The 16615-nt window shown below is 35.5% G+C and overlaps 2 protein-coding genes across 3 annotated transcripts in view; one reads left to right on the top strand and one right to left on the bottom strand.

Annotated features, from left to right (window-relative positions):
- The window catches only part of LOC134663993 (dual specificity calcium/calmodulin-dependent 3',5'-cyclic nucleotide phosphodiesterase 1), a 293727-nt gene that overhangs the window by 159779 nt on the left and 117333 nt on the right, over nucleotides 1-16615 (top strand). The window lies entirely within an intron of this gene.
- On the bottom strand, nucleotides 286-4366 carry LOC134664177 (uncharacterized). The gene is made up of 2 exons (XM_063520764.1): nucleotides 3353-4366; nucleotides 286-2990 (listed from the first exon to the last, which is right to left on the bottom strand). The coding sequence occupies exon 1, from the start codon at nucleotides 4364-4366 to the stop codon at nucleotides 3437-3439; it is 930 nt and encodes a 309-aa protein (XP_063376834.1). The 3' UTR covers nucleotides 286-2990; nucleotides 3353-3436.

The raw sequence follows: 16615 nt of genomic DNA, 5'->3' as shown, positions 1-16615 counted from the left end.
ACGTGAACGCATCGCCAGCTGAAACAATTTACTCCATTCCTCCCAATTTGTTTTTATCGTCAACAATTTGACTAAACGACCCGCGAGTACAATCGGAACTCAATTCGCGTGAGGTCTAATTCGAGTATGTACAGTTGGATGCAAACGTTTTGTGGAATTGATTTTTTTTCGTTTGAATAAAAAAGTTGCATCCGATTAAACGCTAGCCTCCAGCGTCTATACGAGTAATAGGTTAGGCGCTAGATTTAGACCAAGAAAAGTCAGCAACGATTTAAATAGCTCATATAAATAATAAATAAATAAAAAAGCCTTTATTTCTAGTCATTTGGAGAGAAATGTAAGAAGGTTCATCGATTACATAATCTTATCTAGTTTTTTAGTATTACATTGCATTGTTTCTTATGTCAAAGTTATAATTAAGTACAAGGTGTATGTCAAGAAAAGCTTACATTTTATTTAGGTATTTACACTGATATAGTTAGTCGGACCAGAACCCCTCATCGGGTGAAGGCCTCCTCCAAGGACTTCCAGGTTTCCCTATTTAATGCAGTATGTTTCCAATTTATACCGGCTATTTTCTTAATGTCATCCGCCCAGCGGCTATTTGGTTTGCCTTTACGGCGTTTTCCTGTGGGCCCCTTCCAGGTAGTAGCTGTTAAGGTCCATCGAGAGTCTGATAGCCTGGCAACGTGTCCAGCCCATCTCCATTTTTGAGTTTTGGCATGCTTTAAAGCGTATATTAATTTTGTTATTGCTCTTATATTTATGTGCGGTATTTTTTGCACTCTTCTAATGTTTGTTAGGCTTCTTTCCATTGCTCTTTGACATGTAATTATTTTTGATTTTATTTTTGTAGTAAGCACCCAGGTTGGACTAGCATACGTCAATGAAGGCAAAATGCACATATCCATAACTTGTTTTTTTACTTTCATGTCCATATTACTTTTTAAAATTTCTTTTAGGCTCCAGAACTTATTCCAAGCAATTTTTATTCTACGGTCAACTTCCTGTTCATGCCGTTCACTGTTGAAAGATATCTGTTTGCCTAGGTAAGTAAAACTGTCGACGTACTCCAGAGGTGTGTTGTCGACTGTTATAGCCTTTTGTATGCTGTTGGTCATAAGCTTGGTTTTTAGGAAGTTCATTTTTAAACCTACTTTGGCACTAGCTTCGTGTAAAGTCTGTATCATGTGTTCCAGTTGGACTCCTTTTTCTGAAAATAATATTAAATCGTCGGCGAATCTCAGGTGGTTTAGATAATTACCATTTATATTTATCCCTAACTTTTTCCAATTAATGCTGCTTAATACGGTCTCAAGTACGGCTAGAAATAACTTTGGAGACAGCGGGTCGCCTTGCCTAACACCTCTCTTTATTGGTATGTATTGCCCAAGTTTGTCTAATTGAACTTTACTAGTGCTATTTTCATAAATATGTTTTATTATTTTTATATATGCTGGTTCTATATTGCACTGACTCAGAGCTTTCCATATAGATGTATGTGATATTGTATCGAATGCTTTTGCATAGTCTATAAATGCTGTATATAAAGGTTGACGGTGTTCCTGATATTTTTCAATAAGCTGTTCCAGAGTGTGGATGTGATCCATAGTTGAGTAACCGCTCCTGAATCCGGCTTGTTCGCAAGGTTGATGTTTGTCAATTTTTTCACTTATTCGGGATAATATGATTGATGAGAATAGTTTATATATGCAAGACATCAGACTGATGGGCCTATAGTTTCCTATGTCCTTTGGGTCTCCTTTTTTGTATAGCAGAATTATATTTGACTGTGCCCATTCTTTAGGTGTAATTCCAGTTTTTAAAATAAGGTTAAATAGGTGTGCCAATGGTGTAGCTATCAAAGAAGCGGCAGTCTTTAGCATTTCATTAGTGATATTATCGGGCCCTGGACTTTTGCCAGTCTTTAAGTTTTTGATGTGGTTCAGTATAGCTATTTCGTCTATTACTGGGACTTCACTGGTACTTATGTTTGTCAAGTCTATTTGTGGTGTTTCTGGGTCTTGACAGCTGTATAATTTTTTATAGTAGGTTGTAGCTATTTCCAGTATTTGATCTCGAGATTGTGCAGTTTTTTCTGATCTTTGTAGTTCTGGTATCCAATTTTTATGTGTTCTAAGTTCTTTATAGGCTTTTTTCAAACTACCAGCTGCATGAAGGTGGCTTTCTATTTTTAACTCTCTGTGTTTTTTATAATCTTCTTTTATGCTTTTACTGACTTTTTTGTAGATATAACTTAGCTCAGATCTTGTCTCCTTTGTTCTGGGTTTTATGCTCTGTAGTTCAGTTCTCTTTATTATTAGTTGCCTTGTAGCTTCTGATAGTATACTTTTGGGATTAGTGTTGGTATTTTTCTGAGAGTGCCTTATAGAGGTTTGGATACAGCTGATCAGTTTGTCATGGAATATTTGTGTTGAATCCTCTTGTGTTAGGGTCATCAGCGGTCCTCTCTGTTCTTCAAGGCAGGTTAAGTAGTCTTGTATTTCAGTTTCAGTCTGTAAGCTATTTTCAATTTTTTTTCTATAGTTGTGTCTGCTTTTTTTTGGCTGATTAAGTATCCATGTTGCTCTTACAAATCGGTGGTCAGATGAAAACTTAACACTGTTGAGTATTTCAATATTGTTTATATTTTTCTTATGGTTTGTTAGGATAAAATCAACTTCATTTTTTATGGAGCTATCAGGTGAAATCCACGTCCATCTACGATTCTGATTTTTCATGAAATATGGGTTCATAATATTTAATTTTTTTTCATAGCAATAGTCTATTAGTAGTTCGCCTCGTTGGTTCCGTGAGCCGTAGCCATGCTTTCCCATAATCAGGTATTCCTCTGGTCTAGGCTGTCCAATTTTGGCATTGAAATCACCCATAATGATCACTTGCTTGTCTGCCTGATCATATGCTTTGTTGACAGTTTCGTAGAAAATCTTTATTTGTTCATCGGAGGCATTTTCAGTTGGGGCATAGACCTGAATAATAGAAAGTTTGAGATTGTTAATCAACATTCTTAATAGAGCTACTCTTTCTGATAGTCCCTGAAAGCTTACTATGTTGCCTTTCAAATATTTCTTTATTATAAATCCTATTCCATAGAGTCCTGGTGTCTGGCCTGTGTAACAGAATATAAACTCACTGTGTTCTTCAATCTCAGTGCCTAGTCGACGGACTTCTGATAAGCCTATAATGTCATATTTTATAATTTTTAGCGCTTCAGAAAGTTCTAGCAATCTCTCGTATGTCCTAAGTGTCCTGACATTGTATGTTCCTATATGGAGTAAATTTTGCTTTTTGTTTTGAGTAGTGTTCTTAGTAGATGGTTTGGAAGTCTTACTTGTTTGGGTAAGTGTCCTTGGAGGGTGGCGGTCTAGCTCTCCCTCGGTGACCAACCGTGGTGGGAGGCGGAGAGGGGTTCTAGTTATAAGTTTTTTCGTTCGCTGTTGTTGTTATACACTGGTGTTGGCAGTTTTTGCGCTGGTGTTAGCGGCATCTGCACTGGTGGTGGTCTTTGTGCTGATGTTGTGCTAGCTGCGTTGGCTGGGGCTGATCCAATAGGTGATGTCATGTAGTCTGTGATTGTGTATTTGTTTTTCTTGGGGGCTTGCGGGTTGACGCTTAGTGTATCGGGAACATTAATTTCATTCTCTTTGTCAGAACTCTGGCTTGGAGGCCTTGGAGGTGAGTATACGGAGTTAATATTTCGTTTCTTCAGGTTGTGTTCTGTATTGTTATAATGTTTCTCACTACGCTGGCTGGGGTTGTCCTTATTTTTCAATATAATTAGCTTGTCTTGCCTAATAATCACCTTGTTACCCTTTTCACGTTCTTGTTTCGCCTCTTCTTGAAGCCCTTTTCTCTTTTCCAATACTTTTTCTGTGAAATCTTCTTTTATATGCCAATTTGTTCCTTCTAGATTTTTCTTTTTCCATAAAACTTGAATTTTCCTGCTGAGCGTTGTGAATGTGATAATAACCGGCCTGGTTTTGTTTCCCTTCTTGCCTATCCTTCTCACTGCTTCTATATCTATTTCATAGCATTGTACTCGCATCGTGTTGTTAATGAATTGGAGGACGTTTTTTTCTAAATCAAAATAACTTCGTTCGTTTTCCGTTAAGCCGAACAAGATGATATTTCTCTGCCGGAGACGACGTTCTAGGTTTTCTATATGATTTTCTTGGAGTACTAGTTTATTTTCGAGGTCTAATTGTTTTTGTTCGATTGCGACTAATCTGTGGTCTAACTTTTCTATCACTTTTTGCGCGACCGTGTCTCCTAAGCATTTTATTTCATCGCTTTGCTTTTGTTGTTGATCTTGAATCGACTGTAATATCTTTTTCATTTCGTCCATGATTAAAGAAAGATATATCGATCTATAAATATTATCAATTAATTACTAAATTCTTATAAATGTCAAGTTTGTACAATGTCAATGTCTTTGCTCTGTTTTGCCGACAGAGTTCGTTAGTTTGTGCGAATTTCCGTGTAGGTAGCGCTGTCCGGTAAGGGCCCAATTTTGCCTGCTTTGTCGTGTGAGTTGCCGTATGGCCGTGAAGCGGTTCTTGATTGGTTTGAAGTAAGTAAAACAGGTGGCGCTGCCCGGTATGAGCTTGTTTTCTTTAGTGGGTGTTGTTAGATGGCGCTGTATTTTCACTTTGTCGATTAAATTATATTTAAGTTATTACTATCCGATAATTTGTCAGAGTTCATGATTAATTATTGTCTAGTAATTATATATAACTTCGTCACTATTGATTTTCTTAACTCAGTATCACTGCAGTAAAATATTGTTTTTTGGGTGTGGGTACCTAGTCCTCTACTTCTAAAATTTTTTCACTGTATTTTGATCGCTTTGTCCAGTTTTATTGCGCATAACACCACTTATAATTCCTATTTTTGCACTTGAGTTCGGATAAGTATAACACTAGTTTAGTCAAGATCACTATATACGTCTATTCGGTTGAACTTTGAAGATTTACCGTTAGTCCTTTGTCTTCACTGTTTTCGTTTGAAACACTGTTGATTATAACACTGGCATTGAGTTTTTATAGTAATTCAGTCTCTTTCTTCGATCTGGATCAAATGGTCACATTTTTCGGCACTTTTGATAATAATTTTCATTTTTTCTGGCTATAAAAATAAAAATCACGAGCACAAATATAGAACGTCATGGCGGTGCGACACCAGCGCCCTCTGCCCTCTCTCTAAATAGCTCATATACTGCCGTATAAATAACACTTGCACTGCGTGTGCTATCAAAATCGTTGCAGACTTCGGTCTAACTTTAGTTATGCTCGGTTAAAATGAGTTGAGAGAAACTATGGGGCAAGAATAACACTTGTAACTAGAGGAAATAAACAGTTAGAGATAGGTAGGTACTTCCAAATATTAAAAACTAAATTCAATGATAATACTAAAAATAAAACTAATGCATTTATAAAATTAACTTAAAAATACTAACGTTTGGACTTTCTTCATTTCTCTTGCCTCGAGCAAAATATACTATGTTTCTCTTGCCTCACATAATTGTAATGCTCAAAAATACCTATAGCTACAATGTAGTATCCGAAAGGAACATATGTAGAGACACTGACTTGTATTTTGATACCATAAAAGAACGATTGATTGTATTTTTGAACGTAGATCGAACATTTTTAATGAACCCGTGGAGCGTCCTACTGTCACACGTGTGCTGGTAACTAGTATAGAATAGAATAGAATAGAATAGGATTATATATAGGAGTATATAAATATAGGAGTTCCATACTACGGTAATTCTGGGGCGCTCCACGGTTTAGCCGGATTCACTTAGTTATGCTTAACATAACTAAGTGTACCGGACGCTAAAGCCTTGTCCAACGGTTTTAGGCAGGTACGAGAAAACTTAAAAAAAAAACACTTACATAACCGCTGCTTTCTCGTCTGAGTGTACAACGCACGCCGCACCTCCCTTATCGGGTGTCCAGCTGATAGGCCACGCCCTTATTACGTTGACTGTACCGCGCCCGACATCAGACAACGGTAATCTTATTATGGAAATTGAACACTACAACAATGTTTATGTTGTTACTTACGTAAGGGCATTACGTGGCTTTGTATTTAACTATAATTGAAGTTTACTTAGGAAAATGACTGCATTTACTTTTTTAATATAACGATGACAAACAAGCTAAATAGCTGCCTGAAGTAAACAACACAGCCTTAGTCAGCCTTAAGGGCCCCCCCACATCTAGCGTCTTTCGAGCGTCGGCGTCTGGTCAGCGCTATGGAAAATGACATTGCTTTCCAGTTGTAGACGCCAACGCTCAAAAGACGCTAGATGTGGGGGGGGGGGGGGGGGGGTAAAGACGCTTGCAACTTAAAAACTGTCCCGAGCGGCTTCCCTTTATCTTGCATAATATCGATTGTCCGAAATACACTTCGCATAGCAGGTTTCGCAGAAACATTTTTAACCGAATGTTACTTTTGCATAATTGTATAATTAGCATAACTGTCATGTCGCATAACATTCATTTGGCAGAATTTTGAATAGCAGAATACTACTATCGTCGATTTTACATACGCAGAATTGTATGTAGCATAAATTAAATTCCACCGAATTTCTTATGGCATATTGCTCATATTGTAGACTTGAATTTCGCAGAATGTTATGCAGCAGAATAAAAGTTTTGCCGAAATTGTTACCGCATAATACTCATGTCGCTGACTGAACCTACACAAAAGGAATTGCTGCCAGAACTACAGGTTAAGTTAGGTTAGAACTGCGACCCCTACATAAAAGGAATTGCTGCCAGAACTATAGGTTAGGTTAGGTTACAATTGCGACCCCTACACAAAAGAAATTGTTGCCAGAACTGTAGGTTAGGTTAGGTTAGAACTGCGACCCCTACTCAAAAGAGGGTGCGTAACGGTCCATATAACAACTTTTGATATATTTTAGTCGATATAACGATTGAGGGACATAATGCACTTTTGCTATAACAATACATGGTATATTCTTAAATAGTCTAACTATCGTCAAGTATAATGAACTTGTAATATAACAACTTCTAATCTAACATTAACAGCGTATATAATTAAGTTCGATATAACGCTCAGTTGGCATAATGTAGTACTGGCATAATTTGTAATATTTACTACTATTATAACAACCTACGTATTCGAACTTAAGGCAGGTCTCAGTTAGGTACGACGACGAGCGAAGCGAGGAGGAGTGTTAGGTAGAACTGCGACCCTACAGCGCGCGAGCCGAGCGAGCGAAGCGAGCGTGCCGCGGTAGCGGCCGGCGAAGCGCCAGAACCGACTTTTTTTATTATAACCTCAACTTATTATTATTATTGATTTAATATCTGTATGCGATACCTATTTCGGCGAGAAACTAACTATCCATCAAAATATTATTCTCATCAACATATTATATGCCAATATGCCAATATATTATGCCAATGAATTATTCTGCCTAAGGAAATTGTGCGAAAAGACAGTATGCCAAGTACATATTATGCGACGCAATTTTCGGCAAAACAATTATTCGATTATAGTATTATTCTTCAAATTGAGATTATGCCATTGCATTATTCTGCTTTACAAAATTGTGCGAAACAACAGTATGCCATGAAACTTATGCAAAAAGTAATTCTGCGAAATGATGATTCTGCCAAGGGTTGCTATGCGAAAGTAAAATATGACAATAAATTTTATGCAACATATTAGTAATCCGTCCCGAGCTTGTTGGCAACATTTTACAAATAATAATAGTAGTTTATGTGACTGCTACATAATGAAAGGCATTAAAATACGAGTGTGGGTTTATGAAACGAATGAAATGAGTTTCATAATAGTATCACACGAGTGTTTTAATGCCTAATTATGTACAGTTACATACACTGCTTTATCTACACACATATTATAAACTTCCTATGATATATTCACTAACTTCATATTACAGCCGACTTTGCTCTCTGGCGGAACTCGCGGATATGAGATGGCGTCTCCGAAATATCTTTATACGAAAAGATACGAAACTTTTGTTATAGTTCCTTTAAAAACAACAAAACAAATTATTTTTTACTTATAAACTAATTAGAAGATAAACTGTACGTCAAATGGCGGCAAATGAAAACTTTTTTCACGCGCGTCATGCATCCGTAGTTTTTTTAAATTCAGAGACAAACTAGAGTCGGGGTCGATTACCATAACGTCCGATACCAACTTACATGCGAGATTTGTCAATATTGTATGCAATTGTCATTTGATTTCGAATAAAACGTCATCTCAACTGATATTAGAATAGGGCTCAAATCAAATTGCTTTTTTTTCAGAGATGTTCGAAATTTGAAATGCATTACCAAATCGATTTTGATATAGTAATGAAGCTATTAGTTACCACATTTTCACAGATAAGAAATTTGCTGTAACAAAACAGTTTATCGTAATGTGGGCCATTATTTACGAATTTTGAAGGCATCATAGACAGTTTATGATATGTGTGTAGATAAAAGTGTTTAACATTTTTTGAGCTTTGGAAACCAAAAGTGTGTTTAGAACATTTTTATTATTAGCGTAATTTTGTGTCCCACTGCTGGGCAAAGGGCTCCCCTCGTTTCTTCCACTCGACCCTGTTATTTCCTTCTTGGCCCGCATGACAATATGTGGCTTTCCACGAGAGAAGGATCCTTATAGTTGAGATGCATAAGGGTCCTTCTCTGATGGAAAGCCACATATGTATATAATATTAAAATATTTTCATAGAAACAAACGCAAAACTTCAAACAAAATTTTCATATTACATTACCCTTAGGACTGTGCATAATATAACGGTTGAAATTTTCCACAAGTGTTCGTCTAGTTGAAACAGCCCATCATTTTTGAGCGAAATAACAGTAGAGAATTTTTAATTAATGTAGACTAATATAATTTCATGTCAACTTTGCCCTCTTGCGGAACAAGTAACTATTATTCGATTGATCAGTGATTCTCCACGCAAATAACTCCAACAAGAAACTCTGAGAGCGACAGTAATTCGTTAATTGCCATAACGAAGGACGCCAGGCGACAGCCACCTGTAGAATCTATTTGTTATGAAAAGTTAATGGGGGGCGTGACAAATTGAGACAACTTCCCTGGTGGGGCGACGATGCCAGGGCAGACGGGCGGAAAAACGCCTAAATAAACTTTCTTTACAGTTTACACATTCGCTTTCACTCTCGGTACCTAAGTTCTGCATTGATTTTCTATACTCTGTATCTTTAAGTATTTAAATAAAAGTAAACAATTTGTACATTTTCGGGTAGCTATAACATTTATTGGTTAACCAACCAAATGCAAAAGCGCCTGGATCTGTCACTGAACGACCTGACTTTAACCTACATTATTTAATCATGTAAAGTTTTCATCTACCCTTAAATGACTTAAGACATTTGAGGGTAGATTTTGTTTACATTTATTTAAATACCTATTTATTTATTTAAATACACAAATACCACTTACAGTTTATTTTTAATTATTGTTCTAATACTAATTTTTTTTAAATTTTACTGACTTGTAACAGAACCCATCCGGTGCCTATTTTTTTCTAACAACGCGCTACTCGTAGTAGTAAAAATTAGAACCTCCGGTTTAAAAGCAGTTTAAAAATAGTCATTCTGAAAAACAAAAGACCGTGAGAACAAATACAACACTAGACGATTTTAATCGCTCTAAAGTACTCTAAACCTCCAGCCTACTCTGCCCGGGTCCCGTTACCACGTAATCAAGTCGAGCCCGGCGGAGATTAATTTTTAAACGCGCCTAATCCGATGTCAGCTTTAAATTTCACGTCCGACTTACTTGTCGCTGGAAAAACGCCTTTGCCTTTCATTTGAATTTGGAACTAAACTTTTTTAATCGGGTATTGTGATGGCCAGTTCGATTTGTCTAATTGGTTTTTTATCAGCGTATGGTATTACTCGTAGTTATTAGTGTTGTGAAAGACGTATATGCCATTGAATTTTGTTTGGATTTTAAACCTTAATTTTTATAGTCGTACGTTTTAGTTTTATTACCTATAATTTATAACTACACGTACGAAAAAATCTTTGTTTTGTATCAAAGTACCACTTTGCTAATGCGATTTGTTAATTATAATTAGTCCTTTTTTGTGGTGTAGTTAATAGACAGCTAGTTCAATTTAATTCGCATATTTTGTAACCGTGAGTGTGAGTTGCGGATGTCTTGGATCAAACTTAATAGGCAGCTGTCAAATACTTCCTGTGATACGATCAGAAGTTAAATCAATGCGCTAAAAGCTTGATGTTATCTGTGGTGTCGAATATGTCGGAATGAGCAATGTATTAAAACTTGGACATGTTGGGTGCAAAGTCACCTTGTTTTATAGTTCGTTTTATTAGCATTAGTAAGAACTTGGAAGAAGGTAAGCGATCATGACATGTCTTTTAATTGAAAACCCTTTTTAAAAATCAATAACTAAGGTAAGTACCCCTATTAACGAGGGGGTTAAGCAAGTTTCCCAAAAAGAGCCAAAAATTAAGCATAAACCGGTGGTGTATGGACCAAGACATATTTTTTATGTTAGTTTGTTAATTAAAGTTTATATTATTTTAGTTTCTGGCCTTGATTTAGAAAATTATAAAGGAAAAAATAATTATCAAAACCAAAATGTCGAAATCGCCTATTACCGTGGTAATGGACCACTGTTACCCAAACACCGCGGATGTGGGTTCCTTTTTACGAGCGTAGATAATTCGTTGCATTTTTAGTTCCATAATTATGATAAATATTATTTATTTCACAATAATGGATAAAATATGGTATATTCAATACCTACGCTTTTCATATTATAAGACTTATTTAATTATTGATTTTAAAATAGAAATAGTTGGTTCCTTTAACGCTAAAAACATCGTGGGCGAATTACGAGCAAGTGTGATGCTGTCGAAATTCTTGTTTAATTTATTACCTACCTCTACGTTAAATAAATAGGTACTTAATTATTTCAACCGGACGTAGAGGGCAAATTGCGCCAAAACGTTCAAGCTATCACAATTATATTCTACACAATGCATATAGGTACAAGATCTGTGTAAGTTAATGTTAATGTTGTATGTTTGTGTTGTGTGTCTATTTTATATTATATAACATAAAATATATTTTTCTACTCCAGCACTTCTATTTGTCGATTAAATGACTGCCAGTGATATCTAAAGCAGCTACATTTGAAGCGCGGTGCGTAGGCGGCCGTGTCTTTTGTCTATATGATCACAAATATCACAATAGCCAAGAGTTGTATTAAAAAAAATCTATTTTCTAGGCAAAGATCTAAAAACCAATATTTACTTTGACTTTATATAATTATCATTTTATGTTTGCTGCCTTATAAAAAATATTGTGTGCAACGGTACAACATTAGGTCTGAAAATTCTCGGGCCTGTCTTCGGCCCTTGAATTTTAAGAACCCTTTTATTATGTACTTGGTATACAAAAGAGTATCAAACTTACCTATTAGGTATTTTAAGAACCTATTAATCTCGAAGCCATGAAAGTTTTGGGTGGGTCTGTATTAGGTTCTCATACAGCTTATTACCGAGTGATGTCTTTTCTAACCATCGTTAAACGGTTCAATTCAAATAATTTTAAAACTCATTTACGACTAATCAAAATAAATAGTTATCTTGTATTTTTTTCAAACGATCAATATGGATGATTCCAAATATTACAAAACAATGGTTAAAATAAACTTTATCACCATACTTCTGTTCTTATATCAATACTTGAACGAGTTTCTCATATAAGGGTTTCTAAGGAAACGTCTGAGAAGGTGTCTAAAATTGTATTCAAAATTAAGAGTTCTTGCTTAGATTTTATACCACGTTTATAGCTCTTTAGTTTTATAGGTGGTTAAATAATTCAATAACATCAAAAGTCAAGGAAATGTGCATTTATATATGAATATAAGATCGCTCGAATCTAAAATACCGTTTCCGTTATTACCGAGGTATACCTCGAAATTAGGTGTCACACAAAGAAAATGGAACCTAACACCGAGGTTTTTAATTTCCTATTTTTTCCCTATTGGCGAGCAAATATCGCAAATAAAGTATTTGGGAATCATAAAGATAATAACTAAGAATCAATCTCAAGTCTTAGTCTTCCCATAATATTTACCATTATTACGCTATTCACTAAATAGAATACGCGTTTACTTACTTGAGGTGTTGCGTGTTAGTATGGAGCAACCAAATCTTGCGCTCTTGATACGCTAGTTTACGTTTTTCAATTTGTTTGTGTGATGTTTTCGTAGTAGTGTTATACTTATTCGACAGTCAAAAGATAAGGCTTTATTTCTGTGTTCTTAGATTGAAAGAAAGTTAATAAGCTTTCTTATTAAACGCTATTTTGTACATACCGCGGTAATGAATACCAATTTTAATGGGGTCGTTAATAGGGGTACTTACCTTATTACTGAAGAAAGCAGTAGAATATAAATGATCGTATTACATTCATAATTGTTACATATTTGCCGTAACTTATTTTTTAAATGTGTTTTTCAATTAAAAGACACATCAAGATTGCTAAAAAAAACGAACTCGGTGACATATCCGCCATTTCAAAATTATCCATTTATATGTCCATGACTGGAGTAGCGTCTATAATAGGTATCTTGATTCATATCGACTTGTCACAAATCAAGATTTAGAAGTAGTATAAGAGTACTTCAAAAATAAATAAGATTCTAAAGTAAAAAATATGAATACTTACACTTGTAAGGACAATTTTATTTTGCTTGTTAGCCAATTTTACGCACTGGTGCTACCGACAACAAGTGTCTTTTGAAAGCAGTTTTTATCTGTTCTTAGATATCTTAGAAATCTCAGAGCATACTATAAAAATACGTTCAAACATCAAAATATTATTTTTGACGTGATAACGTCTTATAAATCGATGAACAGCGGTAGTAAGCACGAAAAAGTGTCACGTTGTGGACAGATCTCCATCGTAACGTTACAGCCATAGTATGCAATTTTTCATCAATGTTTTCTTAATTTTTTTTTTTATTATTATGAATGGGCTTACTCATGGCCACAGACTAGCCGAGGCGTAGACGTGGCCTACGATGGAGCGAGCGAGATGGATGGATTAATGACGTTATCACGCAAAATTATCGTCCGTAAACCGACTTTACAGACAAACATATTTTTTTACTGAAAAAAAAACAACATCAAGGTACCAGGCAATCATGAAAAGCACGTAGTATTGTGTTTCAAACAAATGACGAGTAGCCTAGAGAGCGCTCCGGTAAAGGTCTGCGCACTTGACCCGCCGTCTGTCAGGTCGATTGCGGTAAACATCGCGCGCCGCCGCGCTGCGCTAACTCTTTGTGCTTAATTAGAGTACCAGCGGTGTTTGGGCGATTAGTGTTTTACTTCATTAGTTAATTTATTATGTTGCTTTCCAATTTCAGATTAAAATGAAATTCTAATCAACTTAGTTTAGCGTCAGACCCTTATATACTTAATAAGTTATTGTTTGACCGTTTGTTTCATAACATAAATTCCGTGAGACCCAGACAGTAAATATTATTATATTTATTATGTAAAAACAACAAATTTCAACTTGGTTACCTTAAAGCTCGTTATAATAATATTTAACATTGGGGCTTAGTTTGGGGTTATTCTGTGTAACATTGTCCCCAAATATTTATTTATGATATAAAATGTTTGTAACAGGTACTTAATCTTATTTTGAGATGAAACAATAAAATGGATGTCAATTTATCTATACGTCTAGCGGCGAATGATTGACCAAATAGGCCCGATTCGGATTTTGAAATAGACATCTATTAGATATGTTTTAGACATCACCAAGATACGATAACGATATGTTTAAGATCTAACCTGTCAAATTTGACATTTGCGCGATTCTGGAACGATTTCCACAGGATATGACTTAGAGATCCAATTCACATCTAATAGATATCTTACTCTATCTAACGTAAAAGTGACATTGGTTGCCCGAATTGCACTGCAAAAGAGAACTAGTTGATATCTAAGCTATAACGTATCTAGAATGGATCTAGTACGTGTCGTCTTGTGAATATCTTGAAGTTCGAATACGGCAGTTAGTATGACAGATTTTATATGGAATAGCTGTCATGTAGAATGTTTGTAGGCATTGTTTGAAAACTTAGCGCATTCATTATTTTCAAAATGTAACATTTAGATAATAAAAATGCGGTAGGTAATACAATTTTTTCCTCAATATTTTTTTTAATCAAGCATAATAGGGACTTAGGGACCATTAAACGGCGCGAGTTGTTTAATTTCCATACAATTTCAACATTTCCATGATTATGTATTTTATTTATTTATTACTATTTAATTATGTAAGGTATGTATTATCTAATTGAAGTTGTAAATTAAGGATATTGTAATTAAAATTATAGTAAAGCTCAACCTTCGAAACAGCAAATTAGGTACATCAAGTTGCGCTGTGAAAAATGTTTCCATTTTACCAAGCGGATAAAAAAGTATAACTAAATTAAATTACAGCTGTCCTCATTTTAATTAACTTCACTAAGTTCTCCAAACGCAGTAATTAGTTAGTATAACTTTTTGAAAGCAAAGAGATTTATAGAAATAAGCATTGTATCTTAGTTTTTTTATACCTATTAAAGTAAGAAAGCTGGTCGTCATTGTTTATATTTCCAGTCATAAATAGTCGTCATTACTCAAAACTAGAACGTATTCATTAGTGATACGATGAAAAGTATTTTTACAGTGACGAATTCGAACACAAAAAAAAAGCAGCTAGAAGCAATTTTCATGTTAATAGCTTTTGTGCTAAAATAGTAAAAAATTAATGGAGCGTTTTAGACCCATGATCGTGATTTTTTTTCTATCGTACGAAAGTTGTTTAAATCAGAGACCTTTTTACAGGCCGTGTGGCTAGAGGTTAAGATACACTTTAGACCTATGTTTTAGACCTGTGTATTTTTGTGATTTATTCTACCGAGAGAGAGTCAAGAAATCGGGTTCAAATCGATAAAGTTACTAGTGAAAGGTCTCAAGGCGGCTTGTCATATTGCAATCGTACCTAATGCAAAGAATGAAAGCGCTACGATTTTTCGAAAATTCTCCTGTCTGATATTGATTATTTAGTCTCGAAAAAAATGTTTATTTCAATTAAATACTTCGGCTAATTGGTATGTAAGGTAAGTTAATTACCAACTCTATTTGTTTTCCAATATTCGTTCATAAATAACCTTGTTTACTTGTTGTCCTTTAAATAGATTGTTTACCCGAGAAATAAGTTCTAGACTAATTATTATTGAAGTTCATTCTTGCCATCGAATTAGTTTACTTTCTTTAGGTAAATAATTATTTTTTTATTGGATTGTCTTCACAATCTATTTATTTGTCATTTTAATTGGCGTCTTTGGCTTTTGCATAAAATTTACAGTTGACCTTTGTCAACCCTAACCTTACCCTAGGTACCCTTTGTACTTACAAATTGCTGGTTTACTATGGCTATTAACACTTTTGAATGATTCACGGTTAGTTTCGCTAGACTTATATCGGCGGTGGGATATATTATTTGTTGTATGGCAATATATAGGATTATTTGTTTCACGGCAAAAGGTACCTTATGGCGGCTGGCGCTTACGTCGCATAGCGCCGCAATAATATTGGAGCGGCGTTAATAATAGCATAAGCGCCAACCGCCATAAGGTACCTTTACCCGTAGGACGTCACATATGTATCTGGTCTATTCTCATATATGCAAATATTTTATTCTGTTGCACTTTTATCTACTAGCAATCTACACTAATCCATCACAAGATAAGTGGCGTTTGTGATCAAATTATAGTTACTTTTTTCGTGTTTATATTAATTGCTATTTATTATATTTTTGTGACTCCTGTTATTTTACTCTATCTAGTTCTGTATATTACTATAAATACTTTTATCATTTATGTATACAACACACGTTGAAAGCTCGAACCATTCCATTTCCGCCACTCCGAGCGATCTGTGTTCCGGCCCACAATTCACCTTTGTGTTATTTTAGGCTGAGGGCTATTATGTGAGATAACAACAACTTTTGTCCCCGTACTTCGTATGTGAATTTAGCTGATAAATCTGATAATATCTGTGTGTAATAATGGGTGGTATGATTTTAGCTGTTACTGATGGTATAGTACATACATACATACATATAATCACGCCTATTTCCCGGAGGGGTAGGCAGAGACCACGGATTTTTACTTGCTACGATCCTGACATACCTCTTTCTTAACATTCCTCATACACGCTCGCCGGTTTAGGGTGCTCTTGACCCGGCCTTTCTTCGGGATTTCCCCTATCTGATCAAAGAAAGTCCGCCGAGGTCTATCCCTTCCAACTCCAACCTCCACTTCTCCCTTATACATTCTCTTTGTTAGCCTTCTTTCACTCATTCTTTTCCACGATATGATATACGATTTATACCATCATTAAGGCCCTCGCCCCCCCCCCCCCCCTCACATCTAGCGTCTTTCGAGCGTCGGCGTCTACATTTCTATGGCCGCTGCTCGACGCAACGTCGACGCAACTGCGCAGCGACG

This window comes from Cydia fagiglandana, chromosome 4 (assembly GCF_963556715.1).
Source record: "Cydia fagiglandana chromosome 4, ilCydFagi1.1, whole genome shotgun sequence".
Lineage (NCBI taxonomy): Eukaryota > Metazoa > Arthropoda > Insecta > Lepidoptera > Tortricidae > Cydia > Cydia fagiglandana.
This window is presented reverse-complemented; position numbering and strand designations above follow the sequence as displayed.